We start from the raw sequence: 16,518 nt of genomic DNA, 5'->3' as shown, positions 1-16,518 counted from the left end.
TACCTTGCTGGTCTTAGGTGGTCCATGGCTCGTGTTGCCACCTCCAGCCATCTGTGTATAGCTGGCGGCCCCTCGTCTTGGACAGGCCTTGTACATATGGCCCGCCTCTCCGCACAGATTACAGTTCTTCGCCCCTGACATTCCTTGGTTGGGTGGCCTTCCTGCTTGCAGTTTTGGCAGACTTACAATCCGCTGCCATGTGGCTTGACCTCCCGCAGGTTCGGCACACTTTCAGCTGCCCTGCGTATGTCAGGTAACCTCTGCTTCCTCCGATGGCAAAGCTGGAGGGTGGGTGGAAGATGTTCCCACTTGCATCGACCCTCGGGGTTACCCTGACCTGTCGTTTGCTGGTCCAGCTCCCAAAAGGATCGACCACATCGGTGCTTTCTCCCTTGACCTGGACGTATCTTCTCAAGAAGGTCAGGACATCCACTGCTGGGACATGAGGGTTGTACATATGGATTGTCACAACCCGACTCCTCTGCGCAGGAAGCTCATACAACAGGACCACCGACAAGATGAAGAACAGAGGTTCCCCTTCCTTCTCCTTGAAGACCTTCAGGAGCTGCTCGCATTTCTTCACACTCCTGAAGGTCACGTCGAAATAGCCTGCCCCTGGGAAATCCTGCAGGCAGTACACGTGTGCTGCTTCGAACCCACAGCACTCCAACAAAATCTTCTTGATAAACAACGTCTGATCGACTGGTGTGTGTGCTCCTCCATCTTCTTCACAGTCCCCCTGACTGTGTTGCGAATGCCCTGGCCTGGGCTGCGAGCGGCTGCTGAGGCCATAGCTCTGAGGTTGGCTGGTCCCTGAATTGGCGTTAGGCCAAAGCCAGCATAAAGATCCACCAAGAGCAGGTCAGCACAACCAAACGATCCTCCAACGTCCAATCGCGATGGTCTCCAGCAGCTCCAATGACTTGCAACATGATCCCCGTGGTTTCTCCCCTCAGCTGATACAATTCGCTCCAGGTGTTTCTGAAAAAGAGTCATACTGGATGCAACATGTTAACCTTGTTTTTCTCTGTATGATCAGCACTTTCTGTTTATTGTAAATAACAATTTTCACTTCAAAAGTAGCTTTAGTTGACAGTCAATATGTTTAAACAAATATTTCCTACATTTTTGAGCTGTTTATTGATTTTATCAGTTTATGATTCACAAATAGTGAATGGCAGATTGTGAGGAGTGACTTTGTAGATGTGCAAGTGCTTTCTTTGAAATCCTTGCAGTTTTGAATTTGATATATGCAATATATTCTTGAACTAAATTCCTGAAACTTCTTTGTCCTTGATAGGATTTGCTGATGTACCTGCTTCAGCTTGTCCAGGCTTTAAAGTATGAAAACTTCAATGACATAAAAGTTGGATTAGAACCAAACAGAAGAGATAGCAACCAAACTGCAATGAATGAAAGTATGTCTGGATCGTTAACTGGTGCTTCAGAAATGGAGAGGTAATGTCAATTTTTCAATATTTTTGTTCTAGTTTTAAAGCTAAGACAATTTGCTACTTTGGAGCTCCTTGTTCTGTTCTCTAATACAAACAATGTGACAGTGAAATGGACAGTCCTGAGTCCATAATTGAATTCTATGTACTTAAACAGCAGACAGCCAGGATACTGTGATCTAGTGCTGTGGCAGTCTAACTGCAGGATGTGGGGAGAACCTGGGAGTGGGTAGGCGACCCATTTGGGGTTGAAAGGAAGAGAAAGTACAGTACTCCAAAGGGTTTTGAACCATTCAAACAAATTATCCCAGAGGTGTCAGGATGTTCAGCTGAGGTCAATATATTTTAAACTACTAAGGGTACTGAGGAAGAGGCTGAGAAAACAGCAGATGCGAAAGTTCACCAGGCATTTATTGAAAGGGACAGCAGATTCAAGGTTCCTTTAAAGCCAATACCTCCTATTGTTTAATATTATTAAACCACACATTCTCCCTTCCACAATACAGTGAATAAGGCTTAACTACAAAATCAGAATATATGGCACACAAAAAGAAATTTAAATGGCAATTGTCTATTTATAATTGCTGGCTGCATCTGCAAAATACCAAAAAAAAAGCCAAACTGCTCAAAAGAACTATGCCTCCAAACTGAGGTTTTCTGCACATAAAATATTTTAAATACCTTTTTCCATGTCTTTTAATTTCAGAACTTAGTTTCTTTGAACTTTGATATTCTGCTGTGGGCGGCACAGTAGCTCCGTGGTTAGCAGTGTTACCTCATAGCACCAGGCACCCGGCTTCGGTTCCCAACTCGGGCGACTGTCTGTGTGGAGTTTGCACATTCTCCCCGTGTCTGCGTGGGTTTCCACCAGGTGCTCTGGTTTCCTCCCACAATGCAAAGGTGTGCAGGGCAGGTGAATTGGCCGTGCTAAATTGCCCATAGTGTAAGGTACATTTGTCAGGGGTAAAGGTAGGGGAATGAGTCTGAGTGGGTTACCCTTCGGAGGGTCGGTATAAACGTGTCGGGCCGAACGGGCTGTTTTCATACTGTAGGGAATCTAATTAATCCTGCAACTGAGTTTTGTTCCTTTATTAAGTTCCTGTTTGAGGAACCTTGAAGTTTTGTTCTATTTGCTTGCTTTTCTTCAGCTTAAATAGTTTCAGACAGCTGCACTGAATGCTTCTACAGTTTGAACTACAACAAATCTAGTATCTGAAAAGGAGAAGTTTCTTTCTATTTGCTGTTGAAGCACAAGGAAGTAGTTGTTTCATTATGCTTATATTAAAAAATAAAAGCCACATACTGAGTAATCTGAAACAGGAATTAAATGAATTTTGCTCTTCAGTGATGTTTACCTTGGTGCATGAGTTAAAAGCAACATGCTGAAGCAACTCTTGGTTAAGTTAGGAGGGGAAAAAAAGTGTTAATTGGCTAATTGTCCTTGCCAACTTGGGGAAAATTTGTCAGAGCTCCATGACTTCAAATGTGACAGTAAAAGTAGGAAGTGGTCATTTGGGCAAGGCACCATTGGAGAGCACTAGAACCTATTTTCAAAGTCAATGGTCTAAGTTTTCTGGATCTCCCCTGGCATGTCTAAAACAGTATCAATTCCCTTATTAGCTTCCCCCTCCAAAAAGACAGGACAAATGGTAAGATGCTGTCTCTTTGCTTCCAAACTAGCAGAGAGAGGTCTAAAACCTGGTCAGAAAGGGGGATGTGCACAATGTTCAGCACCATTCGCAACTCCTCAGATACTGAAGCAGCCTATGTCCAAATGCAACAAGATCTGGACAATATTGCTGACAACTGGCAAATAACATTCGTGTCACTCAAATGTCAGGCTATGGCCATCACAGTAACAGACAATCTAACAGCTGCCACTTGACATTCAATGGTGTTACTATCACTGAATACCACTATCAACTTCCTCGGGATTATCATTGACCAGAAACTCAGCTGGAATCAGCACATAAACACAGTGGCTACAAAAGCAGGTCAGAGGCTAGTAAAACACTGACTCCCCAAAGCATGTTCACCATTTACAAGACACAAGTCAGGAGTGTGATGGAATACTCCCCACTTGCCTGGATGGGTACACCTCCAACGACACTTGAGCTTCATTCCGCTTGATTGGCACGTCATCCACAAGTGTCCACGCCTTCCACCATCAACACTCAGCAGCAATGTGTGTACTATCTACAAGATGTACTGCAGAAATTCACCAAAGATATGCGTACCTTCCAAACCCAAAACCACTTCCACTGAGAAGGGTAAGGGCAGCTGGTACCATCATCTTCAGGTTCCCCTACAAGACACTCATTATTGTCATTCCTTCACTGTTGCTGGGTCAAAGCTGGAGTTCCCTTCCTAATGGCATTGTGGGTCACCCCATGGCAAGTTGACTGCAGTGGTTCAAGAAAGCAGCTCTCCTCCTCCTCAAGGGTAACCAGGGGCGGGCAATAAATGCTGGCCAGCCAGCGATGCATTCATCTCACAACTGAATAAATGAAAAGAACTTTGCCTCTGGTGTGTGCAGTTGACCCGAGTGTTGGAATGTCAGAGTGGCAATTCTGGAAAACAGAAGTCTGTTTTCTAAAGAAGCCCTCCGTTGGAAAGCTGAACATAATGACTTCAATCAGAGCAGGACCTGTTTCTGATAACTTGGGAGGAAAAAAAAACAGTATCATTGAGGAGTTCGGCCTGATTTTCTTTTTAAACTTCTCAGGATCACATGACATTTGGGCATCATTTGATGTTATACATTGTGATGCACCAGCTACATTGTTCTGATTGACAGAATGGTGGACTAGACACTTTTTTTCTTTCCTATTCATGTGAGTGCGGGTTCATGTGAGTGCTGGGAGAAAATATGGTCAAAAATAGTCTTCCATGATAGTGGTTATACATTTTTAAGAGAAATAGTTTGATGTATCAGAAGACAGTGTATTGTTGTGTAATTGTTCAAGTTCAGAATCTGACCATTTTTGTTGTTTCCAAAACACACATGATGATCCCAGATGGGTGGAGAAGGACATTTCAGGTGGAGCTCCGTCCATGCTTTTTTCTTTTCTTTTTGTCTTTTTCTCTTGCTCCTCTCTCTTCTTGGTCTCCCGTCCCCCGACCTCATGGCCTGTGACCTTCCAGCTCAGAACTCGCAGCCTCTACGCAGACCCAATAAGACGCTCTCTTGGCTGAGCGTGGAGGCTTCCTGGCCCAGCATGGCAGTCTTTCAGGACAATGTGGCGATCTCCCAGCAGCCCATCGTGGAAGTATATCGCCTCAGTGTGGGCCTCTAGCCTTGAGGTGATTGCAGAGCAATCTCCAAGCTTCATGAACCCTGAGGTACAGTGTGGTGTGGTCTAAAGGCAGGGCCTGTTGCAGACAGGAGGCTAAGTGCCAACTGATTGGAAGACTGTTTGTACTGAACTTTTTCTCCATTTTATAAGTTATTTCTGAAATCTGCAATGCTGGACTTTTATCTGTTTTTCTAAGAACTAAAACTGAAGAAGCTGTACCTAGGGAACTTATACTTAAGATGGCGCCATTAGTGACAACTTATACAATTTTCACTATACTCACTTCAGTACATGTGACAATAAAGCTAATCCTAGTTCAAATTGATGAAGCTATTCTTGCTCCTACTCGGGCATAAAGTTGATATTCTGAGAATGTTTATTAAATTAACATTTATTAAATTAACATTATGTTTAATTTGTAATGAATGTTAAGTCTAAAGAATACAAGTAGTATGATATGTTTGCCTATGCACTCTTGCTCTTGATTTGGTATTTTTGACCCTGTGGTATTGGCTTTTTTTAATAATTAATTTACACTCTGAACATTCTGTTTTAGCTCCCAAATTATCTCCAGTCCGTTTCCTCCAGTATCCCCTCCTCTTCCAATTTCTAAAGTAAAAGATGCCACAGATGGAGATAACCTAGAGGTAAAAGCAGTTGGTATATATTATTACTTCCATAAAATTGTAGATATTTTGCTTTTGTTTTCATTTTTGAGTTTTAAAATAAAATTCTGTTATCAGTCTGTACTGATTTCTTTTCCCATGTGATATAATTATAACTGAAGCATGGAATTGCCTCCACTTGCTCCATCCTCTCTCTGACCTATGTTTTTGCCAACCTGTCTTTCCAAAATCATGTACTTTTAGGCATAGTATTCATTAGGGGGGTTGTTTTGATCTCCTCCTCCTTTCTGTTGATGCATGTCACCCTGCTTCAGTCCAATGCCTGAAATTCTCTGTCAACTGCCTGTCAGGTTTTCTGTCTCCAGTTTCTCCCCAAGATATTTCTCCCCTCTTCCTTTGCATTGACTGTCTTTCATTCCTTAATGCTTTTCTATCTTCACCTCTACTCTATTTGACTCTTTTCACTGAAATCACTGCTTCACGCTCCTAATTTCACCACCATAGAAACATAAGTACTAGGAGCAGGCCCCTTGAACCTGCCCTGCTGCTCAGTAAGGTCATGGCTGATCCAGGAATGGCCTAATCTTCACTTTTCTGCCTGCCTCCTAAATTCCTCAATTTCCTTGTAGATCAGAATCTGTCTAGCTCCGATTTGCATGTGTTCAGTGACCAACCTTCTGTGCACTTTGTGGATGTGAATACCAGAGATGAGCACTATTCAGAACTGCATGGTGGCAGCATAGGGACCTGGGTTTGATTCTAGCCTTGGTTAACTGCTTATGTGGAGTTTTCATGTTCTCCCTATGTTTGCATGAGGTTCTACCAGGTTGTCTGGTTTCCTCCCACAGACCAAAGATGTGCAGGTTAGGTAGATTAGTGATGGTAAATGTGAGAATAGGGTAGACTGGGAGTGGAAGGTGGCGGGAGGGTGTTGGGGAGGCAGTGGGGAGTAGGCCTGGGTGGGATATTCTTTGAATCTGCACCAAACCTCCAATGGACCAAACAGTCTCTTTCTGCACCGTAGGGATTCTGGGAAGACATTCCTCCTCATTCCTTGTAAGAAGGCCTATGGTGTATTTGCATTCATTAGCAGAGGGATTGAATTCAAGAGTCGTGAAGTGATGTTGCAGCTGTACAGGACCTTGGTAAGGCCACATTTGGAGTACTGTGTGCAGTTCTGGTCGCCTCACTTTAGGAAAGATGTGGAAGCTTTGGAGAGGGTGCAGAGGAGATTTACCAGGATGTTGCCTGGAATGGAGAATAGGTCGTATGAGGATAGGTTGAGAGTGCTAGGCCTTTTCTCATTGGAACGGCGAAGGGGGAGGGGTGACTTGATAGAGGTTTATAAGATGATCAGAGGAATAGATAGAGTAGACAGTCAGAAACTTTTTCCCCGGGTACAACAGTGTTACAAGGGGACATAAATTTAAGGTGAAGGGTGGAAGGTATAGGGGGGATGTCAGGGGTAGGTTCTTTACCCAGAGAGTGGTAAGGGCATGGAATGCGCTGCCTGTGTGAGTGGCAGAGTCAGAATCATTGGCGACCTTTAAGCGTCAATTGGATAGGTACATGGATAGGTGCTTAAGCTAGGACAAATGTTCGGCACACCATCATGGGCCAAAGGGACTGTTCTGTGCTGTATTGTTCTATGTTCTAAATAGGAGACCTTTTATTTTCAAACTGTACCAATCATTCCAGATTCCTTTATTACAGAAAACTTCTTATCAATGACCATGTCAAGTCCCTTCATAATTTGACAGCTTGGTATTGTAAAATTTGAGTATTGCTTGCAAAAGACACCCATTTTGACAATTTCCATCTGGTATACATCAGGACAATTTGCAAGGTGTATTGATATATAGAACATAGAAGAATACAGCGCAGTACAGGCCCTTCGGCCCTCGATGTTGCGCCGATCAAAGCCCACCTAACCTACACTAACCCACTATCCTCCATATACCTATCCAATGCCCGCTTAAATACCCATAAAGAGGGAGAGTCCACTACTGCTACTGGCAGGGCATTCCATGAACTTACGACTCGCTGAGTGAAGAACCTACCCCTAACATCAGTCCTATATCTACCCCCCGTTAATTTAAAGCTATGCCCCCTTGTAATAGCTGACTCCATACGTGGAAAAAGGTTCTCACTGTCAACCCTATCTAACCCCCTAATCATCTTGTACACCTCTATCAAATCACCCCTAAACCTTCTTTTCTCCAATGAAAACAACCCCAAGTGCCTCAGCCTTTCCTCATAGGATCTTCCTACCATACCAGGCAACATCCTGGTAAACTTCCTCTGCACCCGTTCCAGTGCCTCCACATCCTTCCTATAGTATGGCGACCAAAACTGCACACAATATTCCAGATGCGGCCGCACCAGAGTCTTATACAACTGCAGCATGACCTCAGGACTCCGGAACTCAATTCCTCTACCAATAAAAGCCAGTACGCCATATGCCGCCTTCACTGCACTATTTACCTGGGTGGCAACTTTCAGAGATCTGTGTACATGGACACCAAGATCCCTCTGCTCTTCCACACTACCAAGTAGTCTACCATTAGCCCAGTAATCCATCTTTTTATTACTCTTACCAAAGTGAATCACTTCACACTTAGCTACATTGAACTCCATTTGCCACCTTTCTGCCCAGCTCTGCAGCTTCTCTATATCCCGCTGTAACCTGCCATATCCTTCCTCACTGTCTACAACTCCTCCGACTTTTGTATCATCCGCAAACTTGCTCACCCAACCTTCTAACCCTTCCTCCAGGTCATTTATAAAAATGACAAACAGCAATGGTCCCAAAACAGATCCTTGCGGAACACCGCTAGTGACGGCACTCCAAGATGAACCTTTGCCATCAACTACTACCCTCTGTCTTCTTCCAGAGAGCCTAATCCAAACCTCCAACTCACCCTCAATGCCATATCTCTGTATTTTCTGCAGTAGCCTACCATGGGGGACCTTATCAAACGCCTTACTAAAATCCATATATACCACATCTACCGCTTTCCCCTCATCTACCTCCTTAGTCACCTTCTCAAAGAATTCAATAAGGTTTGTGAGGCACGACCTGCCCTTCACAAAACCATGCTGACTATCCTTGATCACATCATTCTTATCCAGATGTGCATAAATCCTATCCCTTACAATTCTCTCTAAGACTTTGCCCACAACAGAAGTGAGACTCACTGGCCTATAGTTACTAGGATTATCCCTACTCCCCTTCTTGAACAAGGGAACCACGTTTGCTAGCCTCCAGTCCTCTGGCACTACTCCTGTCGACAAAGAGGACACAAAAATCAAGGCCAATGGCTCTGCAATCTCCTCCCTTGCTTCCCAGAGAATCCTAGGACAGAGAATCCTATGAAGAGAAAGCAACATTATTACTGCATGGAAAAGGAATGCTGATCTAACTGCAGTTCTTGCATTTTTCCCTTTTAGGATTTTTTGCTATCTATTTCTATGTCAGTTGCTAGTTTTCTGTTGTACCCCTTTTTTTCTCCCTGTATTATTTTCTTAATTACCCTCTGGTTTCTAAAGCTTTGCCAATCTTCTGGCCTACTACTAACTGATAGCGTTGTACATCTTTTTAATTTGTTATCATTGTTTTTTCCCCAATTGATGACAGATGGTGCAGTCTTTCTTTATCAATATATATGAATATTGTGTAATATAACTCAATGTATTTGAGAGAATGTCTTTGTTCAGGTTTTATCTCTAACCAATTTTGCTATTGATTCAATCCCATATTGCTCTGTTGCCCTTGAGAATAAACCTGTCACCCAATTTGCATAGGTTGCACAATGAAATTCCCAACAACCCAACCCTTAGACCTTTTAATCACTATGATATCCATCTACATCGGTGACTTTGCTTAGCATAAGCTATTTATGGCATCTTGCCTGTCAAAGCCTTTATTGCCTCCGGTCTACATTTTACCTATGGTTTTATCCTCATCTACACTCTAAATGTGAAGTCCAGACTGAGTTTACTTGATGGAATTGACTGAGTCAACCATGATCAGTTCTGTCCTTAGCACATCAAGTCTCCTGTGTCTAGCTTTCCCACCAAACCACTTGTTATTCTACAAACAAGATTATCCTCTCCCCGCTCTCTACCTCTCCACCTATAACTAATTTAAGGAGCCTGCAGTTGTGCTTTCCAACTTTCAATGGTTGGAGGAACCACTTATTCTCTGGCTAAGCAGTGGAAAAATTGTAGCTGTAATCTTTAGATCTACCACCAACTTTGTGCCCTCAGCATTCTCTCCAGCCTCCTCCTATAGTCTTCATCCAAGTTAGACTTTTTTTCATCTTTTGGGTCCTTCCTGAGTCTGTGTCAAGGTGCTAAGTTTCTCTGTCGCTATGCCAATCAGTTCTAACTGTAAAATTGATACCTTTGCTCCTATATTTCCTCATATTTCTGAAGCCCTAATCATTAGGGCGGCACAGTCACTCAGTGGTTACCACTGGTGCCTTACAGCACCAAGGTCCCAGGTTCGATTCCAGCCTGTGTGGAGTTTGCACATTCTCCTCCGGGTGCTCTGGTTTCCTCCCACAGTCCAAAGATGTGCAGTTCAGGTGAATTGGCCATGTTAAATTGCCCGTAGTGTTAGGTGCGTTAGTCAGAGGGAAATGGGCCTGGGTGGGTTACTCTTCGGAGGGTCGGTGTGGACTGGTGGGCCGAAGGGCCTGTTTCCACACTGTAGGGAATCTAATCTAATCTAAATTTATCGAGACTCTGTTTATTCCTGTAATGTCCTGATCTAACATGCAGGTTCAATTGGCAGTTAGGAAGGCAAATGCAATGTTAGCGTTCATTTTGAGAATACAAGAGGAGGGATGTACTGCTAAGTCTGTATAAGGCTCTGGTCAAACTGCATTTGAAATATCGTGAGCAGTTTTGCCAGATAAGTCAAAAGGAATTAGAAGGTGTCTAAAGAAGGTTTGCAAGAATGATAGTGGGAATAAAGGACTTGTTATTTGAGGAGCGGTTAAGGACTCCCAGTCTGTCCTCAATAGAGTTTAGAAGGATGGATGGCACAATGGTTAGCACTGCTGCCTCAAAGCACCTGGGTGCCGGATTTGATTCTTTGGGTGACTGTCAGTATGGAGTCTGTGTGTCTCCCCATGTCTGCATGGGTTTCCATTGGGTGCTTCTGTTTTCTCTGGTTGCTCCAGTTTCCTCCCACAGTCCCAAAATGTGCAGGCTAGGTGGATTAGCCATGGTAAATCCAGGGTTCTAGCAATGGAGAGCATGGATCTGTTATGGATGCTTTTTGAAGGGTCGATGCATACTCAGTGGGCTGAGTGGCTTCTTTCCATACTAAGAATTCTATGGAGGGGGGGATCTTATTGAAACTTATAGAATACTGAGAGGCCTGGATAGAGTGCTTGTGGTGAAGCCGTTTGCTCAAGGAGGAGAGATACCCGAAGACACAGACTCGGAGTGAAGGGACTATCCTTTAGAACTAAGATGTGGAGGAATCTCTTTATCCAGAAAGTGATTAATCTGAATGCTTTTAAGACAGAAATAGACGGGTTCTTGATTGGTAAGGGGATCTAGGAGATTGATGTTGAGAAACATATCAGCCATGATTCATTGGCAGGAGATTAGATTAGATTCCCTACAGTGTGGAAACAGGCCCTTCGGCCCAACAAGTCCACACCGACCCTTCGAAGAGTAACCCACCCAGTCCCATTTCCCTCTGACTAATGTACCTAACACTATGGGCAATTTAGCATGGCCAATTCACCTGACCTGCACATCCTTTGGACTATGGGAAGAATATGCAAACTCCACACAGCCCGAGGCAGGGATCGAACCTGGGACCCTGGTGCTGTGAGCTACCGTGGTGCCCATAGAGTGAGTGGCTTAATTCTATCATCCTTCAGAAACTACAGCCCATTCCAAACTTCAGTGTCCCTAATCCTTCCACATCAAGTCCCTTACCCTTCTGCCCTTTTTATTCTTGTTTTCTATGCTGGCAAAACTGGATCTATTGCTGTGAGAAGGTGGAATTGCACAATGAGCAATCCACTAAGTCCTTTTAATTATAGTACTTCCCCAATACCTTGTGTTTAGAATACTAAGGTACTGAACCGGCAATGATGAAAGAACTGTGGCTTGTTCCAAATTAGTATGGCATACAAACTAATGTTCCCACAGTTATGCCATTATTGTCTTTGGTATTTGTAGCTGGAGAAAAAAGCATGCTGTTGAGGGAGCCTTTAGTGAGTTGTTACCATGCATTGTAAATTATACAGCCACAGTGCATCCTTAATTTGAATTTTTTTTTTCTGTTCTCAATCTGGCTTGATTGCATTTATTGCCTGTCTCCAGTAGATTTTAGGAAGTGGTTCTCAAGTGCTGAAGGAAATGAATGTCGTGTCCTGTAGTACATTCTCCAGCTGAGTGAACTGCTCCATTCTGAACAATAACCAGTCGCTTGAGCTCCCAGATCCTGACGCTTCAATTTTGAAGCTCTTTCTTGTGTTTGAATAGCTCTTTTTTAATAGTCTTGCTCCTCTCTCTAGACGTTCTACTATACCATCTTATACAACTTTTCCATACTCGTTACTCCAGCTTCTTTTATCACATTCCCATATTCGCCTTCCTTTGGTTTTGAAAAAAATGTTTGACTAATTTTTTTTGATGGTGAAAGGCTTTTCAGAAAAATATTTCTTATTGGTTGCTGTTCTGCTCGCCTTCTCCAGACCCCATTGTCTAGGTTTTTCTGTCTCTCAAGCCATACTCTGTAAAAGTGCTCCCATGGTGTATCCCAGCTGTGTAATATGGGTGTAGATTTTCTTAGAAAATTAGAAACAGAGTAGGTATTTTTAAGATTGGAGTATTGCTGGAAGATTTCTTGAAGCAAGATTTTTAATTACTGATGCTAATAAAATGGAAATTAAAAAGTAATACAACAAAATAAAATGATAAAGATTTTGATAGATCAGTTAAGAAATTATCCTAATTGTTTACAATTGTATTTGCTTATAAGGAGGGGTAATGGACAAAATAAAGATCACTCTTTATGATGTACACAAGCATTGAAGAGAAGCTGAGGAGTTATCGTGAAATCTGTAAACCAAATGTGCCTCTAACAGAAAGTCAAATAAGATAGCATCTCTTACCTCGGTTGGTAGCTCTAGCACTGCTCTGTCTGGAGTTTAATTTAGGTGACAATTCACTATAATACTAAGGGAGGTGATATCTTTAATATAATATGCCTCAGTGAGAGTGTGTTCCAGGCATTTTTCTCGAAGAAAATGGTCAGATTTAAGTATGCAAGGCAAAATGAGATGGTAACAAACCTCATGAAGAAACCTCTAAAGGAGGTGTAAATGGGAAAATAACAGAATTGCTATGAACTGTTTTTTTGAACAAATGTGGCGAAGGTTATGTCCTCAAGTTGTTGAACTCCTGCGTTGAATGCTGTGAAATACCTAGCTGAAAAAAGAGGTGCTGGTCATCAATCTTGCATTGATCTTCATTGGAATAGTGTAGGAGGCCAAGTGCATGCAAGAGTAAACAACAATTAAAATTAAAGTGACTGAAAGCTTGAAGTTGTACGCATTGAATGGAGGTGTTCTCTAAAGTGATCATCCGATATGAGTTTTGGGCTTCTCGATGTAGAGGAGACTGCATCCTGAGCAGTGAAGACAGTGATAAAAAGTCATAATTGTGAAATTCTAACTCTGCTTCCCTCTCCCCAGTTGCTTCCAATCCTACTAGGTATTTGCAACATTTTCTGTGCCTTTTTAAAAAAATTTATATGCTGTCTTTTTAGAAACAAAACAACAATGATTGAAGAAATTGTGAATTGATTCAAATGGATGTATTTTTAGGAAAAAAATTGTGTTGGTCAGCAAGGGAGGGCAAATCGGTCAAAATAGGTTGGCTTGTTGTGACAAAAAGGTAAAAACAATGACTGCAGATGCTGAAAACCAAACACTGGACCAGTGGTGCTGGAAGAGCTCAGCAGTTCAGGCAGCATCCAACGAGCAGCGAAATCGACGTTTCGGGCAAAAGCTTTTATTCCTGATGAAGGGCTTTTGCCCGAAACGTCGATTTCGCTGCTCGTTGGATGCTGCCTGAACTGCTGTGCTCTTCCAGCACCACTGGTCCAGTTGTTGTGACAAAAGGTCAATTAGAAAAAAGATTGGGCTAGTTCTTAAGTAACCACCATCTGCTTTGTATGACAGTTTCTTGAATTAATAGTTCAACCATGATTTGACTTCTATTCTCTTTCCAGCAAGATCTTTGTGCATTTCTAATATCAAGAGCTTGTAGGAATTCCACTCTTGCCAATTATTTATACTGGTAAGTTATGTGAATTTTACTTTCTTAAGGATTTTCTTCAGAATTAATTTTCTGCAGTGCTCCCGAAGTCAATAAATGATATTTGATAAAAATAGAGAAGCTTACCAAATCTTTGCATGGTTTCTTTGTACTTGTAGTCTTTTTTTTGAAATACGAATTTACTTGCAAACTGCTGAGAAAGAAATGGATGAACTTCATAGATCTTGTGCTGTATTAGGATGCGACAAAACAGCATTATCAGTCTAAGCATTTTTCCTATATTATTTGCTCGCTCTGAAAAACTAGTTCCTTTTCAATTTGAAATAAACAGTGAAAATAAATGGCATTTAAATTGGGTGTACTTTTAAATAGTTCCAAGCCTTTATTTGCACATGGCACACTCTAAAAAAAATATTTGAAAATCTGTGTCGGGGCCTTTTTGCGATTTCGCCCACTTGCTTAGGTTGGGAAATTAAGGTCAAAGTATGAATAACAGTTAAAATCCTGCACATGCAAAACCATCTCAAGGTTCATACATGCAAAATCTGAAAGAAATGGATCATGTAACAAAAAATGAATAATAAGTGGGTGATTAAAAGATTGGTTGAAAAGAATATTGATGGAGACCGTGGTTCATGTTGTGGAAAAAGGTTTGAGGTAAGGGTTCTGAGACCACAAGGGGTCTTTATTGCACCTGTAAATTTTGGTAGTCTGTCTAAAGCCTTGTTCTGATTTTTGACATTCAAATGTAAACTCCTGTAGACAGCTGAGGTGATAGCGTGTTTCCTATGTTAGACTATTGCCTCTTCCTTCTTTTGAGTGTTGACTTTACTTCATCACAAGCAATTAGTTGCCTTTGTAGAATATCTAATAGATTTCTAAATGTGATTTCCTGAAGCAACAGGGTTTGCAGCTCTCTTTGATTGTGTTAGGTGAAGTAACATTTTAGTTTTTGACAAATTTATATTTGGGAAAGCTTGGTTTAATAATAAATCATGGAAATTGTTTTGTCATGACATTTAGAATTTCAGTTGTAGGCTATCTTGATTTAAATTTACTTCACAAAAGTTAATGTATTGCTATGCTTCAATTAATAATTTTGTCATGTTTAGTTTTTTCATAATAATGCAATTGAAAACTTTTGAAAGACAGAAGATATAGATTTTTTAAATAAGATTCTTTTTGGATCATTTTTAATGGTGCTGAAATTTGCATGTCTTAAGTGAACTGCTTGGATTTGTTTTCTTGGATATCACATCTGGGTTTATAGCTGTCACGAGTTGTGGTTCTTTGATTATTGTTTGAAGTTCACTTAGTGTGTAGCCTGCTTAGGCAAGTCACCCAACTCATCTCTTCAAACTGTTTTGAAAAATGTTTGAGAATCCAGCATTAGACCTTCAGCCTGAACGATAACCAACTACCACCACCCTCTGTCTCCTACTGTTAAGCCAATTTTGTAACCAATTACCTCGTTCTCCCTGGATCTTATGTGATCTATCCGTACTAACCAGCCTACCATGTAGATCCTTGTTGAAGGCATTGCTAAAGTCCATGTAAACGATGCCTACCACTCTGTCTTCATCTATCTTCTTGATCAACTCTTCCAAAAACTCAAATCAAATTATGAGATACAATTTCCCATATATCATAGAATCCCTGCAGTGTGAAAAGGGACCATTCAGTCCATTAAAGTCTGCACCAACCATCCAGACTTCTGTCCCACCTTTTCCTGTAACCCTGAATTTACTATGGCACACTCACCTAGCCTGCACATCCCTGGATGCCACATGGTATTTTACTGTGGTAATCTAACCTGCACATCCTTGGTCTGAAGGAGGAAACCAGATCACCTAGAAGAAACTGACGTAAACATGGGGAGAATATGCAAACTTCACATCGTCACCCAAGGCAGGAATTGAACCCAGGTCCCTGGTGTTAAGACAGCAGAAACCTGATTGACTTTTTGTATCCTGAAACAGATTAATACACATGCCGTGTCAATAACTGAGTACTGAGAATAATGAGACTACAAAGAGACACTACACTCCACCTAGCTGTGTCATATCAGTATTTATACAATTAAAATGTGAACATACAAATTAGGAACAGGAATAGACTACTTGGCCCTTCAAGCCTGCTCAGTCATTTAATTACATTACAGCTGATCTGATTTCCCATGTTCCTACCTAGTTTCACCCCATTGCTTAATAGTAATCTCTCTACCTTTGCCTTTTGCTCTGCTTCCTCTCATTCCTACCAAAACAGGCAATTGTGATGTATTGCCTGATTTATTTGAAATATGTAGATGGTTTTGCTTAATTGTTTTAGGTCAAGTTATGATTAGTGGTGCTGGAAAAGCACAGCAGGTCAGGCAACATCCGAGGAGCGGGAAAATTGACATTTCGGGCAAAAGCCCTTCATCAGTTCAAAGTTTGTGAGAAGATTTGTAGCTCAGGTGCTCGTTGTTGTGGTTCTGTTCGCCGAGCTGGGAATTTCTGTTGCAGACATTTCATCCCCTGTCTAGGTGACATCCTCAGTATTGGGGGCCTCCTGTGAAGCACTTCTGTGCTGTTTCCTCCGGCATTTATAGTGGTTTGTCTCCGCCGCTTCCGGTTGTCAGTTCCAGCTGTCCGCTGCAGTGGCCGGTATACTGGGTCCACCAACTAGCCACGAAACGATACGACCAGCTATCCTTCGTAGCCACACATGCAGATGACAAGCAACATGAATTCAACTGGGACAACACTACTATTATAGGGCAAGCCAAACAGAGAACAGCCAGGGAATTCCTAGAGGCATGGCACTCATCCACAGGTGCTATCAACAAACACA

At 42.1% G+C, this 16,518-nt stretch overlaps 1 protein-coding gene across 1 annotated transcript in view; it reads left to right on the top strand.

The window, feature by feature from the left end:
- Positions 1 to 16,518, top strand: part of pik3c3 (phosphatidylinositol 3-kinase, catalytic subunit type 3) — a 123,782-nt gene that overhangs the window by 61,518 nt on the left and 45,746 nt on the right. The window contains exons 11-13 of the mRNA XM_072571945.1: positions 1,301 to 1,458; positions 5,304 to 5,394; positions 13,640 to 13,707. Of these exons, the coding sequence (XP_072428046.1) occupies positions 1,301 to 1,458; positions 5,304 to 5,394; positions 13,640 to 13,707 (317 nt within the window). The remainder of the gene's footprint in view (positions 1 to 1,300; positions 1,459 to 5,303; positions 5,395 to 13,639; positions 13,708 to 16,518) is intronic.

The sequence above is a fragment of the Chiloscyllium punctatum genome, chromosome 1 (assembly GCF_047496795.1).
Source record: "Chiloscyllium punctatum isolate Juve2018m chromosome 1, sChiPun1.3, whole genome shotgun sequence".
In the NCBI taxonomy this organism is placed as follows: Eukaryota; Metazoa; Chordata; class Chondrichthyes; order Orectolobiformes; family Hemiscylliidae; genus Chiloscyllium; species Chiloscyllium punctatum.
Note: the sequence above shows the minus strand (reverse complement) of the source record. Positions and strands in the feature narration are given on the sequence as shown.